At 46.0% G+C, this 22,739-nt stretch overlaps 1 protein-coding gene across 3 annotated transcripts in view; it reads right to left on the bottom strand.

The window, feature by feature from the left end:
* Tenm4 (teneurin transmembrane protein 4) overlaps positions 1 to 22,739 on the bottom strand; it is a 699,747-nt gene that overhangs the window by 45,371 nt on the left and 631,637 nt on the right. For all 3 annotated transcript variants that reach the window (XM_029479436.1, XM_029479435.1, XM_021166324.2), the window contains 6 exons: positions 22,073 to 22,334; positions 19,271 to 19,538; positions 17,075 to 17,218; positions 12,499 to 12,748; positions 10,471 to 10,491; positions 1,508 to 1,740 (listed from right to left, as the gene is read on the bottom strand). In XM_029479436.1, coding sequence (XP_029335296.1) covers positions 1,508 to 1,740; positions 10,471 to 10,491; positions 12,499 to 12,748; positions 17,075 to 17,218; positions 19,271 to 19,538; positions 22,073 to 22,334 — 1,178 coding nt within the window. The remainder of the gene's footprint in view (positions 1 to 1,507; positions 1,741 to 10,470; positions 10,492 to 12,498; positions 12,749 to 17,074; positions 17,219 to 19,270; positions 19,539 to 22,072; positions 22,335 to 22,739) is intronic.

Raw genomic sequence — 22,739 nt, 5'->3', positions numbered from 1 at the left:
ACAAACTGGGGAACTGAGGTTCCAAGGGGGAAGTCTGAGGGCCGTCTAGAGGCAGAGAAGAGGAGGTCTGAGGGCCATCTAGAGACAGAGAAAATCTACAATGCAAGCCTGGGCTTGCTCTTCACTGCTCAGTCAGTACCAAGGAATCACAGCTAGCAGAGAGTTGAACCACTGGTGACACAATGCTTACCTGTAGGGTTGTCACCTGACCATTTCATTACTTAGGTAGACAGTCTATCACGATGCTATACGATGCTATACGATGCTACATGGTTACCTAACACATGGTAGTGATATTAATAGGGAATCTCCTGTGAGGATATGTTTACTATGTACCTAGCTATCTGTCCTAGACATTTATATTCCTGACATTTGAATTGGAGTATGACTGTGCATATCCTATAACACAGAGGAGGAAAACGAGGTTCAGAGAGGTTAGGAAACTAACATCACACAGTTACTAGATAACAATGCCTGTATTTGAACAGATGATTTTTCAAGAGTCTACTGCTGTGATTTGAAACCAGGTCCTCTTTAATTATTTCTAACAGTTTTACAGGACAGCATGTGAAATATGTCAACTTTGACCCCCAAAACAATCTTAGGAGGTAGGGGTAGATGGTATTATTACCCTGATTTTACTGAGTAGGTCCCTGAGGCTTAGAGGCTACAAGTCCTTGGCTAGGACTTGCTACATAGTAAATGCCCTTACTGAAGGACACCTCTTGGTAACGATGGCTTCTCTTCTGTCAAGCTTCCTCAGTCTCCAGGCATTCAGGTTTCTCCTGGCTTAGAGCCCCCATGGACAGCTCTTTTTTCTTGCATCTCAGGGTATGTATCTCCTCTCTTCTATCAGAGCGCTTACCATCCAAGTGTCAACGATTCTGCTACGGTGAGCTTTGCTATGCATTCTGAAGCTCTGTGCACTTGGCATATACTTGGTGAATGAAAAATTAGAGACTCATCTCTGAGTCTACCTTATATGCATGGAAGACACAGGACAATGTCTTTGCGTAGCAATGATGGAGGGAGATCCTGCACATCCGATGGGAGGGAGTTGCTCAAGGGATAGAGCGTTGGTTTGTTAGAATCCTACACAGCTGTTAAAAATGAGTAGCTAGGAGACTATTTACTGTCATGGAGAAGTCATTTGGCATCGTTTAGATAAAAGCAGCTTGCTAACAGAGTGTGCTTGATGCTTCATCTTGTTTGACTGCACTGACTAATGTGCACAAACACTCAGAGAAAAAGACAGGAGGAAAGACAGGTATTGTTAACTGGGGGGTTGTTTCCAGCAGGTAGAATTATCACAATTCCTCTGTACACACACACACACACACACACACACACACACACACACACACTTCCCCCCTCCCAGGCTTCTTGTTGATAATTGCTTATATCAAATATAAACACACTGACATGCAGACAGGCAGGCAGGCAGACAGACAGACAGACACAATTTTAATGACAAACACATGCTACTGTTTTAAAAGCAAAGCCTTACCTCTGGGGTTAGTGAGCGTGGCTTCTGTGGCTTTCCCACCATCTCCGCAGCGGGTATCATCAAAAGGGAGGCACTGGTCACCAGTCCCTGCTACCACCTCGGAGTTCTTCACCAGGTCCTTCACCACTGTGGTGGACTTGACCTTGAAGACCCTCCGGCTGTTGGTGTCAGACAGGAAGACGGCCCCGCTCATGGGGTCTGTAGCCAGGTAGTATTTGTGTGCTGGGCTGTGACTGCAAGAGAGGCAGGGCTAGGGTGAGCACTTTGTTCTCTCCATCACATAACTAGAGACGCACAACACGACTATGGCCATACCATCCTGAACATGCCAGGTCTCATTTGATCTCAGAACTAAGAAGGGTTGGGCCTGTTTAATACTTAGATGGGGATATATAACATGAATTCCAACCCACTTAAATCTAAGCAAAATGCTCTAATGAGGATGCTATCTTCATTGAGGGTGGCCTGAGAGCTTGGCCTAATGACCTCTCCCCTTTCAATTACTAATGCAAAACCCCCCTGCCTAGCCTGAGGACATGGATCAGCCAGTAAAGTGCTTGCAAGCACCAGAACTTGAGTTCAATACCCACATCATCATCATCATCACCATCATCACCATCATCACCAACCAACCAATCAACCAACCAACCAACCCCTGCCAGCTGTGGGGCCATGTCTGCGTGATCACAGTGTTTAGGAGGCAGAGATGGGAGAATCCTGGAGCTCACTGGCCAGCTGGCCTATACTCCTTGATGAACTCTAGGCCATTGCGAGACTGACTCAAAGGGAAAAAAGGGTATATGGTGGTACCCAAGGTTGTTCTTTGGTTTCTATATGCATATACACATATCTGATGCCTACTTGTGCACACTGTGCCCTCTCACACACATATATACAAACTATATATATGAAAAAAAACAAACAAACCCACCAGGCCTCTTGCTAATGATTGCCTACATCAAATGCTAAACATATACTTTTTTTCCCTCTTATGTGTATTGTCTTATGTGTTTTGCCTACATGTACACATGTGAACTGTGCAGTGCCAACAGAGGCCAGACAAAGGCATCGGATCCACTGGAAACAGAATTATAGACAGATGTGAGATGCCATGTGGGTACTGGAGACTGAACCTAGGTTCTCTAGAAGAACAGCCAGTGTTCTTAACTACTGAGTCATCTTTCTAGTCCAACATAAAAGATTATCAATGAATCTTGTCATAGGAGACCTGCTAACCCAAGATAGGAGCATGGAGGTGCTTGGCTTTAAACAACTAAGGTTTTTACAGCGACTTCCAATTCCATCCTGAGACTGACAGGTGAGACACTGGCTAAAGCTGCCACCAGCTGTTGCCAGTGTCCTCCCCACTTCCAGGCCTTCCTAAGGGTGGGTTAATCAGGAGCCTAGGTGTCTCCATCCTGCAGTCAGGTAGAATGAGAGGTAGGGTCACTTTCTAATTGGAAGCAAACTCAAGGAAAAGAAACAGCAGAGGAGCAGCGCTGATAGAGTCTGTTTCTGGAAGAAAGTCACAAAACCTGGGTGGGTTCTGGTAATGGGAAAGAAGTAAGATCGCAGAGAAATGTGCAAGGGATATTTCCCTTGGAAAATGCCCAGGGCCTGAAACCAGGTCAGTCTGGATTCTGTGGGTGCTGAAACGTGGGCCCCGGGACCTCCAGCTTCCTTCATCTACAAGATAGCGGTGTTAGTGTTTGCTTAAGAATTGGGACCATTCTTGTGAAGATCATATGCCCCAGTACAGGGGAACGCCAGGGCCATGCGGCGGGAGTGGGTGAGTTGGGGAGCAGGGCAGGAGGAGGGTACAGGGGACTTTTGGGATAGTATTTGAAATGTAAATGATGAAAATATCTAATAAAAAATTAAACTATGATATCAAAAAAAAGAATTGGAACCATTCACATGACACCACATGTGTCTCACATGTAGTATGATGTGTGGCACACAGAAGGCACTCAGCAATCATGCCTGCTGCTGAATAGTGGTGCTTGTGCTTGCCTATGGAGATGACTTTCAGGTAGGCATCTCCTGCTAGGTACAGACTGTACTACTTAGGGGGATTGATTACAACTTCTTCCAAGTCTAGAGCACATAGATGCGGGGCTTACCACTGGGAGCCCACTGTGATGTCAATTTTCAGCTCCTGTGTGTGGTCTGACCATGTCAATATTGTACTCAAACGGCATGTCAATATTGTACATTTATCAAGCATAGAGATTAATCCAGGTCCTTTGAAAAACTTAATTTTATAAACTGGTGTTTATCACACGTGAAACTTGAGGCACCGTGTGTATGTTTTGTGTGTGTGTTGGGTGTACGTGTGTGTGTGTGTGTGTGTGTGTGTACACCGATCTCTGTGTGTATGTGTGTGTATCTGTACCTTTCTCTCTCTCTCTCTCTCTCTGTGTGTACACCTATCTCTGTGTGTATTTCTGTGTGTGGGTACACCAATTTCTGTGTGTATGTATCTGTACCTCTCTCTGTCTCTCTGTCTCTGTGTGTGTGTTTGTGTATCTGTACCTCTCTCTGTCATTGTCTCTCTGTCTCTCTGTGTGTGTGTGTGTGTGTGTGTGTGTTTAGGGCCATGGCATCTTAGTCTGGCCCTGACTTCTCATGAGTAGAAACGTCCCTTGCTTCAGTGGTATCTCCTGGGCCAGAGCCAGGTGTCTAGACTGAGGCTCTCTTATTGTTTTCTTTCCCTGAGGTCCACATGACATGCTACTCTTGCACTGGCATTTCCTCTCCAGCCCCACACAGCTATCCCATCGCCTCCTAACAAATGAGGCCAGGATTCTCTTCCTCAGACCATTTTTCTGATCGGATCCAAACCTCACCAGGTTATTTCCATATTTCAGTTTGCAACACTCTCCCGACTTTCAGAGGAAGCACAGATCTTCCTTCCTCTCAGACATCCCACACTAGCAACACCCATACCAGGCCCCTTGATGCATTTGGTCCTGCCTCTATCCACTCTTCTGCTCTGTTCCTTCTATCTATTCTCAAGGCAGCCACCCAGGGACCTTTTCTGCCACCTTTCCCTGGCTGTTTTTCCTCTGTGGCCTGGGGTTCGTACTAGTGTATGTCTTACACCAAGCACAAGGCCTGGCGTCTTTCATACCACCTTTCAGTACTTTAAGGAGAAACGGCTAGATTTTTATCCAGTCTGCATCTCCAATGACTGACTTGCAGCCTCCAGTGCTTTAGAGTGGCTTCTCTTAAATAGATGACATGTCCATTTTCAGCTTATATAGGTGGTATTTGCATTAAAATCACTTAGCTTGACTTCTGCTTCTCATGGGGTTGGCAGTAATAGCACAGGCGTCCTGTTTATTGTGAAACGTTCCCTTGGGACTTAGAAGGTGGCACAAATTTAATCTTCCCAGACAACCCTGATCCTAGCTTAATAAAATACAATGACCTTAAATTCTGCTCCATCGTGCTGGAGCATCCTGGCCTCCCAGCTTCCCTGTGACAGCCAGGAGGCAGGGGGACTATTTCATTTCGGTGTGCATCACTCATGATAAACTGGTGCTATCTACCTTGGCAGAGAGAGGACCCCAAGGGAGTACAATGGAGGGCCCTGTCCATTTAAATTAGCCCCTTGAGTTTCTAGCTCACATAGCCCTGCACTGCCCTGGAGAAGTGTCACTCACGTGGAACTTCTCAAGTGGGGTGAATTCCAGGCGATGGTGGCCTTGTCAGGATTGCCCTAGATCCTATGAAAACTTAGGGTTGCATCTCTCATGCTTATATGGTGGTCAGCATGGAAGGAAAACTGCTTGCTCTGAATGGAGGAGGTGAGTATTTAAGTAGGGGTACGACAATGAAATAGTGACTATCAGCTGTCCAGTGGTTAGGTCTCTGCTCTGCCCACACATGGGCCTTTAGACACACAGATGCACAGACACACACACACACACACACACACACACGTTTGTTTGTTTGTTTTTTAGACAGGGGCTCAACTCACCATGTAGCTGAGGATAGCCCTGAACTCTTAATTGTCCTGCTTCTGCCTCCCAAGTGCTGGGACTGCAGATGTACATCAGTAAACCTGGCTTTATTTGTGCTGGAGATCAAACCTAGGGCTTTGTGTTAAGCATCCTACCAACTGAACTACATCCCTAGCTGCACAGTTCTTCCTTGTGCCAGCCAGCACTGGGAGCTGCACTGTATCTGTGTTTCCTCTGCTCCCCCAACCCCCACCTCCTGGGCTGCAGCCCCAGCAGCCCATGAGACAGAGCTAATGCCATGGATTGGGATGTACCTGACACTGAAAGATGTGGGTTCTGTCTTAGTCTGTGTGTCTGCACTTGGCACACATGGCCTCATTCCCCCCTGTAACTAACACATTAAGTAGGGACTGTCTTCTTCCATTTGAGAAAACCGAGATGGACAGAGATAGTGCCTGAGCAGGCTCCCAAGCTGCCGAGTGGATTTCAATCTCCACGTGCTTCACGTTCCATGGTCTGCTTCTATTTCCCCACACAGCTGCCTCCGTTCCCTGAACACCTCAGCCCTGCATCCTGAAGGCCCGATGATCTGCTGGGAGCCATGCAATCCTTGAAAGCATGGATGGAAGAGAGCTCCAGGGCCCCTTTGGCTTGCCTGTCTCAGGAGCTTCGGCTAAGCACTCCCTCACCTGAGCTACCATTCCTGCCCCACTCCACCCCGCTTTTCTGTTATAGTGCACTATATCCTCGAGTTCCCACTAGAGCTGTGGCAGATCTCTCTTCTGTGGCACTTTCACGGGTTCTTCTCTGTTGAGTTGTCTGTTTCCTCAATACAGCCTTGAACTTGGAACTGGAGAAATGGTTCGGCAGCTAAGGACACTGGCTGACCTCCCAGAGGGCCTGATTCAATTCCCAGCACCCACATGGTAGCTCACAACCAACTGTAACTCCAGCCCTAGGGGATGCTATATTCTCTCTGGCCTCCAAGTGTATTGCATGCATGTGGTACACAGATACATACAGGCAAAACATCCGTATAAATAAACTACCACCACCTCTACCATTACAATGAACATCTTGAACTCTTTTAGGATAGGGACTGGCTTCAAGTCCTAAATGATCCCATTACACAGATTCAGAGGAAATGTTCTGAAAAGTTCTGCTGAATTTATGGGAGAATGAATGAATGAATGAATGAACTTGGTGTTGTTGCTGAAGGATACACAGGAAGCATCCATTGCTAGTGAGCTTAGATTGATGGTTCTATGCCTCAGAATCATCTGGAAATTAGAAGTAGCCTGAACAAGCGTGTCTGACGGGAGCTGGGCTCTGCCTCTGAGATCTCTGAGTCCTAGGTAGAGCCAGACTTGGGCATGAAGCAGAGTGCCTCAAACTTCAGAGGATGCTCTTGAAGACATTACCAAAATGCAGATTTCAGTTCCATAGTGTAGGACCTGGCATTGCTGGTGGTTTCCAGGCACATCAGCACTGCATACCAAAGGCCTAGGGATGTGCTACAAACCATAAAGCCTGAAGGCACGTGATGGAGGATGGCCTGTGGCAGAGGCCCCAGAGGCCCCAGAGGCCCCAGAGGCCCCAGAGGCCCCAGAGGCCCCAGAGGCCCCAGAGGCCCCAGAGGCCCCAGAGGCCCTAGGACCAGATTCATGGACAGGGAGCATTTTCCTGGTCTGATGGCCAGGACCCTGAGCAGGGTTAGATGCAGAACTAGATCACAGCCCTACTCTGGAGCTTGCTGCAGAGAACTCCAAGGTCTCACACTGTCTTCTAGCTCTGGGAGTATAATCTTGGCTGGGGAAGCATTCCTGAAGTTAGTGAGTTGAAGTCAGCCCTCCCTCTTTAGGAAGAAGTGGGGAAGCTCTGGGTAGAGACTTGGAACTTGGGAGTCTCCTGTGGTGAAAGATAATCTTTTTTCTACTTCTGAGGGAGAAACCTCCTTTGGTCCTAGAGTAAGATCTCCTTTGAGCGGGGAGCCTCGTTTAACCACTTTGGATGCTGCCCTGACAGGAAGTAGCTCACTTGCTCCCACCAGTAGGCAGAGGTGAGTGCTGGGGCCAGAGAGGCAGAGGATCAAACACCAACTCCATCCACTGAGGACATTTACCTGGGCAGATTGCTTTGCTGCTCTGAGTCTCTGTGCTTAAGCTGAGAAATGGGGCAATCATATCTACTTCAAAGGTTATTTTGAGAATAAGAACTATACAAAGAACAGAAACCTCTGCACATAGTGTCTGTTCCAGTAAAAACCAGGATGTTTAATAAATGGCGGCTTTTTGGTTTTGTTTTTAATTTTTAAGACATGGTCATATATATTCCAGGGGACCTTGAACCTACCAGGTAGCTAAGGATGATCCTGAACTTGTGTCCCTCAGTTCTCTATCTTCTAAGTAGTAGGATTCGAGGACTGGAGCATCCTTTCCAGTTTCTGTGGTGCTAAGAATCGAACCCAGTTCTTTCATTTCTTTTTTTTTTAACCCAGTTCTTCAATAATACTAAATAAGCTCTCTACTATCTAAGTTATGTCCCCAGCCCCTAAATCTGGTGACCCTAACAAATCTCTAGAATATTTATGTTGGTGAATAATAGCTGTGTATTCTGGACATAATTCTGCCTTGCTATTTTCCATGACAGTTAGGGGCTCTTTGAGTTAGTACAATGTGTGCAGCTTTGTTTGAGGGAGGTTAACTTCATGCCTCAGAACAAGCTTCTAGCAGCCCTTCCTGTCCCCAGGGAAGAAATCCTGGAAGTCATAAGGATGCTTGTTTCCTGAACAGGTCCACAGCAGTAGATGCTGAAGGGACTCTTGCTACTGGGAATGCACAGGATAGCAGGTGGCATGAGACTGAAAAAGTCAAAGACAGATAAGTCTGTCCTGGGGGTGTACACACAGGCCAAGATTCCCGTGGAACCAAATGCCGCTATTGGAAGAAACCGAAGCAGCTGACAGATGACGAAGAGAAACGTTGAGAACTTCTTTAATCTAACCAGTATTCGCTTAAGGGTACAGGCACTGAGGCTCAGAGAGAGGAAGGAATTTGTCAATATCAGTCAGTACCAGTCAAAGATTACAGATGAAATTCAGGTTTCCTGCCCCCCCCCCTTATTAGGAATGGGTGAGTCTCCCTTTCCACTCTGCATTACTTTATAGATTAATTTTTCTCACTTAAGAAAGCAATGGGTTGAAAGAAGCCAGGGGCTTGGTTTTGACTCCATACTCTATGGCTGTTTCAAAAGGTCATTGAAGGTCAGAAGCTCACACGGCCACACAAACCTGTACATATTCACACACACACACACACACACACACACACACACACACACACACACACACAGAGAGAGAGAGAGAGAGAGACAGACAGACAGACAGACAGACAGACAGACAGAAAATCATGATTTTTTTTCAACTGATAGAGAATTGAAACCAGAAAATTTACATGGTGCAAGACTTCCCAGCTGTGTCTGCCAGTACTACATCTATGCCCTGGGGGGATGTCACCATGGACTGAATGACTCAGTGTTAGATGCCAGGTTTTAATTTAAGGCATACAGGAAGCATATCTCTGCAATATAGAAATGGAGAGGACAGGTCCCTGAGCAGCTCAGTCTCATCCATAGGAAGCTCATGCGACATGGGCTTCAGTGTGAACAGATGGCAATCCTGTCCTTCCCATTGGTGACAGTGTGAACCAGGACATCAGTTATGTTGTTAGGATTGCTCTGGCTACCCTGACACTTAGAGTTTAAGTTGATCACTGGTATTCTTCCTTGTTTTTACTTTTGGTTCCAATCTCTGTTGAATTTACCTTCTTATATGTATCATTGGCTATAAGAGGACTCAGATCCCCTTTTTGGGGAAAGATGGAGGCATCTTATCATCATGCTTATCATAATTAAAATAAATTGTAACATGCTAATTACAAAACCAATGTAATGGAGATTGTAGCAGTTATTATAACCACTGGCAACATGTCTCTCCATAGCAATTTTTGGAACTTCTCTCTGTGCCTGAAAAGGCTGAATAATTTGCAGAGATCCTTTTGTTCCTTACAGTAATTTTTAATAACTTCAAGATAAAAATGAAAGTTTAAAGATGAAGCAATTATTTTGGGGCTATACCTCTGGGGATCTTCGGTCCCCTCCTCTGTAAACTGGAAATAATCGCAGATGTCTATCTCACAGGGTAGAGGAGACATAAGATGGTATTCATGTGAGCTGTCTAACTCTCTGCTATGCGGCAAGTACACACAGGAATTATTGCTTTAAATAACACATGTACACACGCATACCTACTTACATACAGGAGTGAATTCAGAAATGACTACTGGTTCAGGCTGTGTTTGGCTCTCACTATCCCATAGAGCCTTCTTTAATAGGACCATCCCATGCACCACTGTGGTCTGAGTCTTATGCAGGCTGCTGAGAGTCTCCCCTGTGGCTCTGTCTGCTCATACTCAGCTTTCAAATCCACATGCGGACACAGCTCTGTGTGAAGTCTGTTCTCTGCATGAAGCTGTTGTGATGTCCTGTCTGGAAGAGCCTCTTCAGGGACCCCTGGCCTTCTAAAGGCTCTGACTTTGAGATCTGGAACCTATCTGTTTTCATACTCTTCACCTGTGCAAGAAGATCTCGGCACTTCCCACCATGGCCAGAAACTCACTCAACAGTCTAGATGATGTGCTAGTCTAAGAATTAAGTAGGTGGTGCCACTCAAGTACTTCCCCTATTACTCCAGCCTGCCACATCTATAGACTACAGGACAAGTGTCTCACTTTACCACAGGTATAAGAAATTCGAATCTTTGCCACCTACCCCACCACTAGGAGCTGGGTGTTCTAATTGCATCAATTATCTCCTATCAGCTTCTAACCACACAGGGTTCCTTTGTCATTGAGACATCTGAAGTTGACAGGTGTGGCTTACCATACAGCATGCAACAAGGCAGGGGAGAAGCAGGAAATTCTCCACTGGTTGGCTTACCTATGTCTGAAATCTTTATTTCTGACAGAAGACAGGAGAGCAGGGAATAGAAGAAAGAACGAGGTGTTAGCAGCAGGGTTAGAAGCATTATTAGCAGCTGAAAACTTGACAGCAATGGTACTGTACAACACTGTAATAAATACAGACTTAGCAGCCATGACACTGATACATTTTATATTGAATACTCCTTGTCAGTGAGTTCACTTATAAGCAGCTACATATCACAGAGGAGGCCCGGCTCCACCTGCACCATACCGCTGACTCTGGGAAGAGGACAGGCCTGACACAGTGTGCTGCTTCAGCGGGGGCTCGGAAGAGATAGGAGCGGTTGATTCTCTTCTTTGCACAGACATGCACTCAGAGAGATATACAGGCTTGCTGTTTCGGGTCTCTGCATGCCTGCTTCTCCATGACAGTCTTCAGAATGTGCGGAGCTTACCAAGAGTCTACTCAAAATGTGGCATGGGCCTGGAGAATGAGGGTAATTAGGGAGGGTGTGACACAGAGACAAAGCCCAGCAGGAAAAGACTGCAGGAAGATATGTCAGGATGATAATACAGAGTTCTTCCCTAATTTTGTTTATTCCTCCCATCATCCCCTCTTGCCTAATTCTCAACAGTAGTGGGAAGAAGAGAGAGGAACTAAGATGTCTTATTTGGAGGATATGGAAATTCAGGGAGGCCCTGAATTTAAAGTTGGCTTAAAGTCACACAGCGTTTCTGCTACATTGAGCTGACCCTTGCTCCTTTGCTCCTTTGCCTCATTAGGTTCATCCGACGGAAGCAAGTACGGTCAAGGAGTTCTTCCCTGACCAGTGCCTGTGCATGAACCTCACAACAGAGAAAAGGGGTAAAGAACACTCTCCTGGAGTCAGGTATCTCACCCCCCTGACGGGCCATGTCCTAGGTGCCCACAGCATGGGCAGTTGACCCGTGTGGGGATGGGATGCTCATGGCTCTTAGGACAGTGGCGTCTGACAGCCAGTCAGCGTGCTTTGCCTCTGTTTACGTGAAAGCTGCCTAAGATGCTTATCCAGCAGAGGATATCATTACAAGGTGGAACAGCTCTCATGCCCGGTGGGTGGCAGGGCTGTGTATCGGTCTTCTAGGCTTGGGTTCACCATTCTAGATGCTGGACTTTGAACATCATGCACTTTAAATTCTCTGAGCTCATTTCCCCCTATTTGCCAAAGGTTGATAATAGGCAATGCCTTGCAGAACCACCACACTGGTTAACAGCAGGAGCCCTACTGCCCTGCCATCCACTCTGGAGGATGCCCTTCTATCCCAAACCAGGATATGGGTGGATTTTTCTTTTCTTTTCTTTTTTTTTTTTTTTGCTCCAGGATAGCTATAAAAAGATTTCCAAAATTTCTTCTGAAATTGAGAGTAGGTCTCCCCTGTCTCTGAATCGCAGTTTCCCTTTAACCATAGAGCCCACCTCATCACAGGGCTTTGGTTGTAAAGGGATCTGGCTCAGGGGCATAGGGAAAAATGCAAACTCAAGAGCTGTCCCCCAGCTGAGAGTTGTTGTGCTCCATCATTCATGGTCAGGAGCGAGAGTCTCTCCCTGTGGCTCTGCTCCACCCAGAGAGCCCACATCAGCCTTGGGCTTCACTTTATCTCAACCCTTGCCAGACAGAGGTAACTGCCTCTGAGGAACACTAAGGAACAGGGCCAAAATGGGTGACATTTACTTGCCGTGAATCCTTTGTCCTTACAAAAAGACCCTTGTAACTGATTCTATTGGTTAAATGCAGAAAAAAAAGGTTTGGTGGCTCCGAGGTGACTCATTTTCAGCTGTCAGCAGCCTCCCACATCATCTGGACATGAAGGACAACGCTCTGTCTTCCTCACAGAGCACAGGAGGGGCAGCACCTGATGGAGCTGGGAATTGAAAAGTCCCAGTGTCTGGCAGGTGCAATTCTGTCCTGACCTACTTCTCTGGACCCTATGGGTAGGGCTGCTGGGCCTCATAGTGGCAAGGGACCATTACAAGGAACCACAGGGAAGAGATCCCCTTACATACCTCATCTCCAGGATGTTGGTGACATTTCCAGAGGGGAAGATTCTGCGGATGTAATTGAAGTCTCCCACGTAGAGACTCCCATCAGAGCCGCAGGTGAGGGCCACGGGGGCCAGGAGCTTGTTGCCATCAGCAAGACCATTGCAGCTGGGGCAGGAGATACTCCTCCTGCGCCCATTGCCCATGATGCTGCCGATGACCGGTGGCTGTTGGGACACGAACTGGTTCTCTCCATTCCCTTTGTGCAGGATGCCTGGGATGAGGAGAGATGCGTGTAAGGGAGGGAACAGAGGCTGGGTCCCTCTTCCTTTGGCTGGCCAATGTTATCTTGATTTAGCAAAGCATATGCGGCTGTGGCCAGACACTTTGAGACTTATCCTACTACAGTGAAACCCAGGGTTCCCTGAGAGGCTCCACTGTTTACTGACTGAATTCTCACTCTAGGCCTATGAGGTGGCACTGTTAACCACTGTTGTGATAGATGGAATAGACCAGCAGTTTAGCTAAGGCCCCACAGACAGGAAGTAGGCAGACCCAAAATATATCTACCCTCTGCCACCCTCATGTATGTGTGTGGTGTCTGCATGAACACACTTGTGCCCATGGGTAGTACATGCGCATGTGTGTGCAGGTGTGTACAGGTGCATATAGAGGCCAGAGGACAACTAATTTTTTGATGCAGGGCCTCTCATATCCTGGAACTTGCCAAGTAAGCTAGGCAGGCTTGTCACTGATCCCCAGGGATCGCTCTGTCTTCTCCTTTTCAGGGCTTGGATTGAAAGCTTATTTCACCATGCATAACATTTTAAAAGATATGTTTTATATATAAGAATGTTTTGATTGCATGTATGTATGTGTATCACATGTGTGCCTGCTGCCTGTAGAGGCCAGAAGAGGGCAGGGGATTGGATTCCCTGGAACTGGAATTATAGATGTCTATGAGCCATTGTGTGGATACTGGGAATAGAACCCAGGTCTTCTACAAGAACATAGGCTCTTATTGGCTGGGCCTTCATTCCAGTGCCCACCTTTTTCTGGCATTTTTTTTTTTACCCAGGCTTGTGCTTTAAAGACCAACACTTTATTGACTGCGCTCTCTCTTCAGCCCTAGGGTGTAGCTCTTGACCATCCAGGCTAATACCTCTCCCCTGGACTCAGTCTGAATCTGTGTGCGACACAAATTCTTAAATGTACATGCTTTCTTGCCCTTCTTTCCACCAATACAATTTCAAGTGTAGAGTTCATGTCATTTTCATTTCTACATCCCCAGTGCCTAGCATAGCATCTGACATACGGTAGATACCATTAAATGTTTACTGAAAGAGAGGAGGGAAGCTCACAGTGTCTGCGCAGTAGCATGGACCCAGGTTTTTACCCGGTTTTATAGTTGTCAGGATAATCCTATAGCCTGTAGAGATTTCAAGTGTCTTTACTACTCACACTGTTCTGGGCTCTCAGTTTCCCACTAACCAAATGAAGGGACTCATTTGAATGACCTCGGTGACTTGTCTCCATTCCTGACCACCCTTTTTCATCTGTGTATGGCCACAGCCTCTAGGTTGAACTGTCTCTCCTGCTATGCCTGTTTCTATGATAGCTGAGTGGGACTGGGATCCTGTAGGTCACAAGAATCCCCTTTCTGTGTGCCACACTCTCTCTAGCTTTGCTCGAACCATATCTTTTATTGAATGGGTTTAATCTAAATTTTACTTAGTCTAACCAGCTATTTTTCTAAATCCAAGTCTGTGCCTTTTAGGTTTTTCTGTAATCCTTCCTTGATATTTAAAACTGGCTTATACTTTCTTCTATTAGTTTTAGAGTACTTTCACATTTGGATGTTGAAAACTATTTAAATTTATTTTGCACAGAGTGTGGAGTGGAGGTGTGGCATAGTTTTTCTAAATACACTGAAGCGTTTTCTCTAGTATTAGTTTCTGAAGCATGTATCTCATGACACGTGATACTCTCTCTATAGAATAGGAAGTTTCTATATTTGCACAGGGTGTAAGGCAAGTCTTTCCCCATTATCCACAGATGGCCCATTCACCCTTTCCTCTTCTGTAGCTAACATAATTCCTAACACCTAGCTGGGAACATGTCTGCCTGGAGCAATCATGACGTGGAGCAGCCTCATCTGTCACTGAGTTTTGGCCAGTGGCTCCTAAGTATCGATGCTGAGATCATTTGCTGGGCAGCATCCCCACACTAGAAGGGCCTGACTCGTGGTCCTTTTCCTTCTCCTTGATGATGTTCCTACATCCTCAAGGATGCGCAGGCTGGAGTTGAAGTAGTCACCTTGGACTGTGACGTTGGGGTAAAAGCCACGATGAACAAGGAGAACAGAGGGGTTGGCAAAATGGCTCAGAGGATAAGAGCACTGACTGCTCTTCTGAAGGTCCTGAGTTCAATTCCCAGCAACCACATGGTGGCTCACAACCACCCATAATGAGATCTGACGCCCTCTTCTGGTGTGTCTGAAGACAGCTACATCGTACTTAATTATAATAATAAACAAATTTAAAACAAACAAACAAGGAGAACAGAGGAGCCACACATTCTGTGCCTGCAGCCCAAGATAATCTGCCTCCCAGGGTTTGCAAGTGAGTGAGAAACAAAATTTAGCTTGATCACAGCTCTATTACTTCAGAATTTTGGATACTGAGAGCCAAACCGACTTTCTTGTTTTCCCCATTTTCATATACACACCATGTACTTTCATCCCATTCACCTTGTCCATTGCCTTCTCTTTCCCCTCTAGCCTTGATCTCCACTTTGTTCCTAAACAGATACCTTTCTGCTTCTACATCACTTGAGGGGAAAATTAGATTCCTCATATTAGGAAAGTAAGGTATTTGAATTGAGCTTATTTTACTTAATATTATCTTCTTCAGTCCTGTCCATTTCCCTGTAAATAATGTAATTTTGTTCTTTGTTATGGCTAAATAAGACTCCATTATATAAGACCCATTTTCTTTATCTATTCATCTCTTGATGGACTGCTAAGCTGGTTTCATAATGTAGCTATTGTGAGCAGTGTAGCAGTAAACATGATGTCTAGGCACCTCTGTGGTAGGGTGAGTAACATTCTTTGGGGCATCCTCTCATGTGGTTGTCACAGGACCTTCCATACTGTTTTGCACTATAGGAACATTGAGTCACATTCCTGCCAATGGTGTATAAGGGTTTCCTTTCCTGTACCATTTCTATTATTGTTTTCCTTCCTCCATTTCATTTATTTTTAAAGGTTTATTTTTATATTAATTCTGAGGAAAATAAACTGTATGTTGAATATACTGTCCTTATCCTCCACTTCCTGACTTGATCTTGATGATGCTGGCCATTCCGACTGGGGTAAGATAGACTTTGCTAGGTTTCGGTTTTCATGTCCTGCTGACAAAGAATGCTAAGCAATTCTTTCTCATGTTTGCTGACATTTGTGCTTCTCCTTCAAGACCATTCTGTTCACCTCTGACCCGTGCTACTGGTCATGGGTCACTTCTGAACTTCCTGATCTGCCACAACTCTACCTGTTTCTCTATCAGTACCACGCAGCTCTGGGTTGTCATTTTCTAACTTTATCATGTGCTGAGTCCTTGTCTTTTGCCCCTGTTTTAGAGACTCATAGGAATGTACAAGTCTTTTGTACATTTTTCACCTCTATTTTAAACATGCTATGGGATTGACAAGCATCCTTCCAATTTTAGACTAGTCCGAAGAAAGGAACATTGTTACTATCTCTAATAAGCAACATTGTTACTATCCCTAATAAGCAAAATTGTCACTATCCCTAATAAGCAACATTGTCACTATTCCTAATAAGCAACATTGTCACTATCCCTAATAAGCAACATTGTTACTACCCCTAATAAGCAACATTGTTACTACCCCTAATAAGCAACATTGTTACTACCCCTAATAACCATCATTGTTACTATCCCTGCCTAGGGAATACTAGGCAGAAGATAACAACATTGTCACTATGGCTCCTGTCCCAAGGCAAAAGAGGGTCAGATTGGGTTTCTTAATGTACAGATATGAGTGACACCCACTGTGGATGAAGCCTGATGCCATACTTTTCATACTATTCCAGGTTCCAGCTGCTTATGCCTGAACTTTGGGAGTTCTTTCTTCCATCTCACTCAGCCCAAATTACAGAGAATGGACCTCCTCTCCAGGAACTCTTCTTCAGAGCTGCACTTCCTTCACTTGTGGCTGCTCACTCTCTTAGTATCTCCTACTTGATACTAGAACTAATCCTAGACCTTTTGGGATGCTGCATAGGGATCCTCTCTCCATTGTTGCTTTGATGACAAAGAATGTAGTACTTCTATATGTCTCTCTGGTATCCTATGCTTTCACCTGTCATTTTCTGACAACCTTCTAAATGATGGATCTCCTTGGAGCCCATATTTTCACTGTATGCTTCCCCCATTTCCCCCTTCCTTTCTTCCTTCTTTTCTTTTTTCTTTTTCTTTTTCTTTTTTTTTTTTTTTTTTTTTGTGTGTGTGTGTGAGGATAACAGGATAGCAAAGGAGAGGCCACCTTAGCCTAGTTCAAGGAACCCCGTGATTCTACTCACCACTCTGGATGTTCAGGGCATGGTGCTTATCCAGACTCCAGCCCCCCAGCTTGGAGGCATCAATTTCATAGCCCTGCAGCACCGCTGTCCTTTTCTCCCACAGGATCAGATCTGGGCAGGATTCGTACTCATAACCCACGGAAACTACAGGGACATAAGAGCAAAGTGCACAGGTGAGCAAAGTGTCCTCTCTGAGCCTCAGCTCCACAGGCAAGGCCTATGACTAGCTATTATAGGACAAATACAAAGGATCATGCTTCTACTTGGGAACTAGAACTGCGTGAAATACCAAATACCAACACAGTGATGCTGGGGCTTAAAAGCTTTTTTTTTTTTTTTTTTTTTTTTTTTTTAAAGAACAACTGCACATTATTAGGAAAAGTTAAATAGTTCAAAAAGACCCAAGTGAGTTGATTCTGGGGAATAATCTTTTAAAATGCTCTGTATATGTTGTGGTAATATCCACATGTATGTGAGTACATATGTATGTGTGGGTGTGTGTATACATGTGTGTGGAGAGAAGTTGGCTTTTATATGCATTTTAAGGACCCACACTCTATAGTATCCTATGAACGTTTCACTGAAGCCTTATTTGTGGCTGTAGACAATTGAGAGTGATACAATGTTCAATCAGATGAGAATCGCATCCTGTCCAATCCAGAAATATTACTCTCCCCCTGGACATCATGTTTACTAAGACCAGCTGATGTCATAGGAGATGCTTAAAGAAAAACACTCAGTTGAGAGGTTGATTGTTTTCAGTCATCTATGATTCAAAACATTATGAGTTTCCCTAAGCTTGGTCTCTGTGGAAGCTCAGGCTTAGGTGAGCATCAGCTGAGACAGGCAAGCTATCTCTTCTGAGTAACTCCTCAGAAAGGGCATTGTTTTCTAGATGGCAACATCTGACCATGTGGTTGAGACAAGATCTAATAACTGGCTAGCCTCTGAATGTTGTTCACAGACGCCTGAAAAGATTGCTAACCACCTAACAGAGGAGTAGGGCTAGACAACGTGCCCAAGTGCCCAAGTTTCAGTGGCAGTCAGGAGCCTTACCTCTGGCAATGATGATCTCAGCAGAATGAGCCCTAGTGCTGGAATCTCACAGCACAGACCTTCTGAAACTGCAAAGTGGGCACTAAATGTGCTCATGTCATTGAGGGGGGCCTTAGGGCCTTGGCTATATTTTTGTAGATGACACATGATAGAAGGGTTGTGAATGGTGAGATATGGCATTTCTGGTCCCAGAGAGCCTTTGTGTCACAGGGTAGGGATGCAAATCCTAACGAAGATGTGGATGGATCTAATTCTCTTCCATCTATCTGTGCATCCTTAGGGTGTCACTGTAGTTGGTACCTTAGCATCCTCCAAAGGATGTGGCTGTGGGATTCATTGTGGTGCTAATGTGTCTGATGCATTAAGCTCAATCTACAGTATTTCATGGAGTAGGGGCTCAAGAGATCCCTGCAGTTCCTTCCTGCCTCCCACAACTCCTTTCCCCTTCCTTCCCTTCTCTATTCCCTTCCTAAGTGCAACTTGGCTTCTCAGTTCCTTTCTGTCTTGGCTAGGCAAAGACAATTGACTCTGACTAGGATTTGAGATGAAGGAATTTGCAGGGCTCTTGCTCCTCAGTCGTCTCACTGGGGATTATGACTACTGACTGTCTCTCTCTGAAGCTTCTGGGACCCTGCTCTAATTTAGAAGTTGGAAGGCCAATCATCTTGCACAAAGTTCTGACTTTAGCTCTTATAACTGAAAATACGGAGGTAGTCCAACCTTGGCCCCTTTATTTTAATTTCAGGTTTCAGCAGCATGGATGCAGGGTGGCCAGATAACATGTATATAGTCTGCTTTCCTGGCACTCAGTATATCTTAGCCCATCACACAGTGCCATAGTGCTTTCTGAGGACTGTTCTGGTTCCGTAACCACTTTCCGTGCTTGGGCTTTGCTTACTCAGGCCTTTCAATGTATCCTCTGGGCTATGGATAGCTACTGAGGTTTCACAGCCTCATTAAGCCCTAGCAGGTTTTGACCTGAAAAGAGGAAGGAAGGAAGGAAGGAAGGAAGGAAGGAAGGAAGGAAGGAAGGAAGGAAGGAAGGAAGGAAGGAAGACACATTCATGAGGGATTTCTCGGTTCTGCTCTGTCTCGGCCAATGTGTGGAACCTGTGTCACAGGTGCTCAGGGGAGACTTACCAAAGGCTTCCGACAGTCCAAACACCTTCTGGTTGTAGACATCTGTCTTGTCCCAGATGAAGTAATAGGACAGGTCAGGAGCTGCGGCAAACCACTTCCTGAAGAGCCGACCCTCAACTGCCACCATGAGGTGGACCTTCATGAGGTTGAAGGGGATGGTGGGGTGTGTGAGACTGATCCTCAGGACAGACTTATAGCCAGGGGTGCGGCTGCTCAGGTAGCTCAGCCTCATCTTGCAGCCAGCAATGACGATTTCCTCTTGCAGAGCCTACAGCACAGACAGACCATAGTAGGGATATCACTGTGGGTCCTGGGGGAAGTGACATCCAAGGCCTGTGACCTTTGGGTGTTCAGGAGACACAGGAGGAAGCAGAAGGGAAGGCAGTGAAGAGGAGAAGGAAGAATAGCAGGAAGATGCTAGGGAGAGGAGAGGGAAGAGAATGGGAGAGGCAGAAGGAGGACTTAGCCCTGGTCTCCAGGGCCAGTTCCTACACGGTGTACCTGCACTAACAAACTCACCTGTGTGAGTCTTGGACCCCTTTCCAGTGCAACATCAATGAAGATATTTTATCATGGGCCTGAGAGGACACATGAGGATACTCAACAATGTATAGCTTTGATTCATTAGCTGTGTCAGTCAGGAAAACTGAAGGAATCTGGGAATCTGCATTTCCTCACTGGATCAATACCAGTAAGGCCATCTCTGCAAAGTGCCTAGCCATCATTAGGCAGGGCAGGGTATGGCTGGTACCCGGGGAGCTGAGAGCAGGGCTGCCATGAAGAAAGACTAATGTAGACAGCAATCAGAGCCTGATAGATGATGGTTTCTACCTAGAGCTTTCTTAAAGTAAGATGTAGTTTAAATGTATCCTTTCCAGGACGGTCAACAGAGACCACACTAGGCTGAACAAATACATCAGCAGGCAATGCTTGAGAACCTGACAAGGTCCTGTTCCAATGTCCCAGTTTGTCCCCAGAGAGGAATTTTCAGTGCACAGCGGCTCCCAACCCCAGTGCCTTCCAGATGAGCAGAGAAGACTGAAGAAGGGACCAGTCATTGCAGTCCAGATGATCACCATAAGGCAAACACAGGGGATTGCCAACAGCTCCATGCTCCGGGCTCTTGCTCAAGAAGAGAACATTAAGTCAATTGAGCCTAACATGTCCATTCAAGGGATGTGGCTATTTTTACCCCATGTTTACAGGGGAGCTGAGCCCTTCTCATTCTGTTTATCCTATAGCAGGGTGTAGATGTTTTGTCTGTGATGCTTTTTCAAACACAGGAAATGCTATAGATTGGGCTTAATCTAGGGCTGCCTTCTCAGGCCACAGTTTATAGTTCCAAGCAAAGAAGGCTACACCCCCGGGTGAGCCATCAGCAGTGCTTGAGTGCTGGCCTGATGCTCTCATAAACATTTCCCTTTGCTAATGCACCCATCACAATCTCCACATCCCAGCCCTTGCAAACATCAATGACAATGGGACTGGGGAGACAGAGAGTTCGTTTTTTTAGGTGTTTGGTGGGACTAACAGTAAGCAAGGTTTGTGCCCCCGCTGAACCTGCGGGCACCCAGCTCAGAGAACAATGTAAAGAGAGTCTGACCTTGAACCTCATTTGTTGCCCAGTCCCTGCTCCTGGGAAAGGATGTCTGGCTGGAGCCGAGCCAGGGTTGACTAACAAATTACTTCTCTCCAGCAAGCTCTGTCTCTACTGACAAGCATTTCATACAAAAGGTCAGCCTGGCCACTGAGACAGGAGACAGGCGCTGAATCTCCGAGAAGGAGTGAGCTTTCTGTACAGTGAGAACTCAGAAATGGTTATGTTTTTTTATTGGGGACCGACACTGGAAACTGCTCAACAGGGGATGTCCAGGGCGATGTGTTTGCTCATCTAGGCGTGAAACACACACACACACACACACACACACACACACACACACACACACACACACACGTAAATGTATAAATGCTCTGGTCCACTCGCACCAGGGCAATCCATTAACATGCACATTGCTGAGGTCTCATTAGGCAGGCAGGTGACCTGGGCTTCTCTGGGCTTCTCTGGGCTTCTGTGTTGCTGTTTCCCCCTCTTCCTCTGGCCTTCTTTTCTGCCTACAGACATCAGACTGGGGATGATGGAGGAGATCCAACTCAGAACGGCTTTGCTAGGCAAAGAATCTATCTTAATTTTCATCAGATTAAAATACATTTTTTCTCGATTACTTCCCTTTAATGATAATGAAGTAAACCATTTGTGTGTGTAGATTTGATCCAAAGCAATCCTTAATTGGCATGAAGGCAGCATGTGTTAAATAATCTTAGCAATAATAATAGCTAAAATTTATCGAGCACTTAGTAGGTATCAGACATCATGCTAAGTACCTCATGTTACATTTTTCTTATTTACTCTTTATTAAAATGCTTAATACTTGGGGTCCCATGGCTTATTCCTATTCATAGAAGCTATTATTATAAGTACTTAGAGCAGAAATACCAAGAGAGGTGAGATTCTGAAAGCTGAAGAACAAAGAAGAATGAACAGGGAGACAGGGTAGGAAGAGCCAAGGAGTTTATTGCAAGCCCCAGTGTGCCAGGCAGACTGGAGGCATGCACCAGTCTTTAGCATGTAAGATAGTCTTTATATCTGATGCCATGCCCATGGTGCGATTTGGCAAAGTGAGCTTTGGGGGGTCTTACCCAGGCCCGTACAGGCACTTTCTCTTTTGCCATTGCCTGTGAGATTATCTTCTGCCCCCAAATAAAATAAAAGAATAGCCTGATGTAGTCAAGGAGCCTGGGTACCTGGATTTCTGGGACAATGGGGCCTTTCTCAGCACAGGAGCTGGCGAAGGATGTCAGTGGGGATGGAGAGACCACAGGGTTGGGGCGGGCAAAGTTGCTCAGGTCACAGCTGGGGATCTCATTCTCCTCGTGTCTCATGACGATGGTTTCCATGACAAAGAAGCGATCCCAGGGTAGCCAGAGGGTATGCTCCTGTGTGATGAAGGGTGCCCGTTCGAATCTCAAGATGATGGAGATGCCGCCATTTGTGACCAGGTCAAAGCTGTGGGTGGGGGACAGTAACAGCAGAAATAAGATGAAGAGAACCAGAGACCGGGATTGCAGCCACAAACAGTGACAATGACCCTGGAAACCTTTAGTTGTTGCTACAAGATGATTGGCCAGGGAGAGTTTACAGATGCCAAATTAACCACTGCAGCAGGAGCTGTTTAGCAGAACCCAGGGCAGCTGGTGAACCTCTGCTGCAGAGCGCCCGGTGCTGTTACTGTGTCAGCCAGAGCCCACAAAGGGCCAGCAGAATGAGATTGAATAAGCGTTCCCTGGGCATTATAGAACCCTGCATTGAATCCTTATTGCCATGAACTATAGTGTGGCCATGAGTAAATCAGTCGGCCTCCTCTCCTCCCTCACTCTCCCTCTCCCCCTACCCCCCTCCCTCTCCCCTCCC

The sequence above is a fragment of the Mus caroli genome, chromosome 7 (genome assembly GCF_900094665.2).
Source record: "Mus caroli chromosome 7, CAROLI_EIJ_v1.1, whole genome shotgun sequence".
Taxonomy (NCBI): domain Eukaryota; kingdom Metazoa; phylum Chordata; class Mammalia; order Rodentia; family Muridae; genus Mus; species Mus caroli.
Note: the sequence above shows the minus strand (reverse complement) of the source record. Positions and strands in the feature narration are given on the sequence as shown.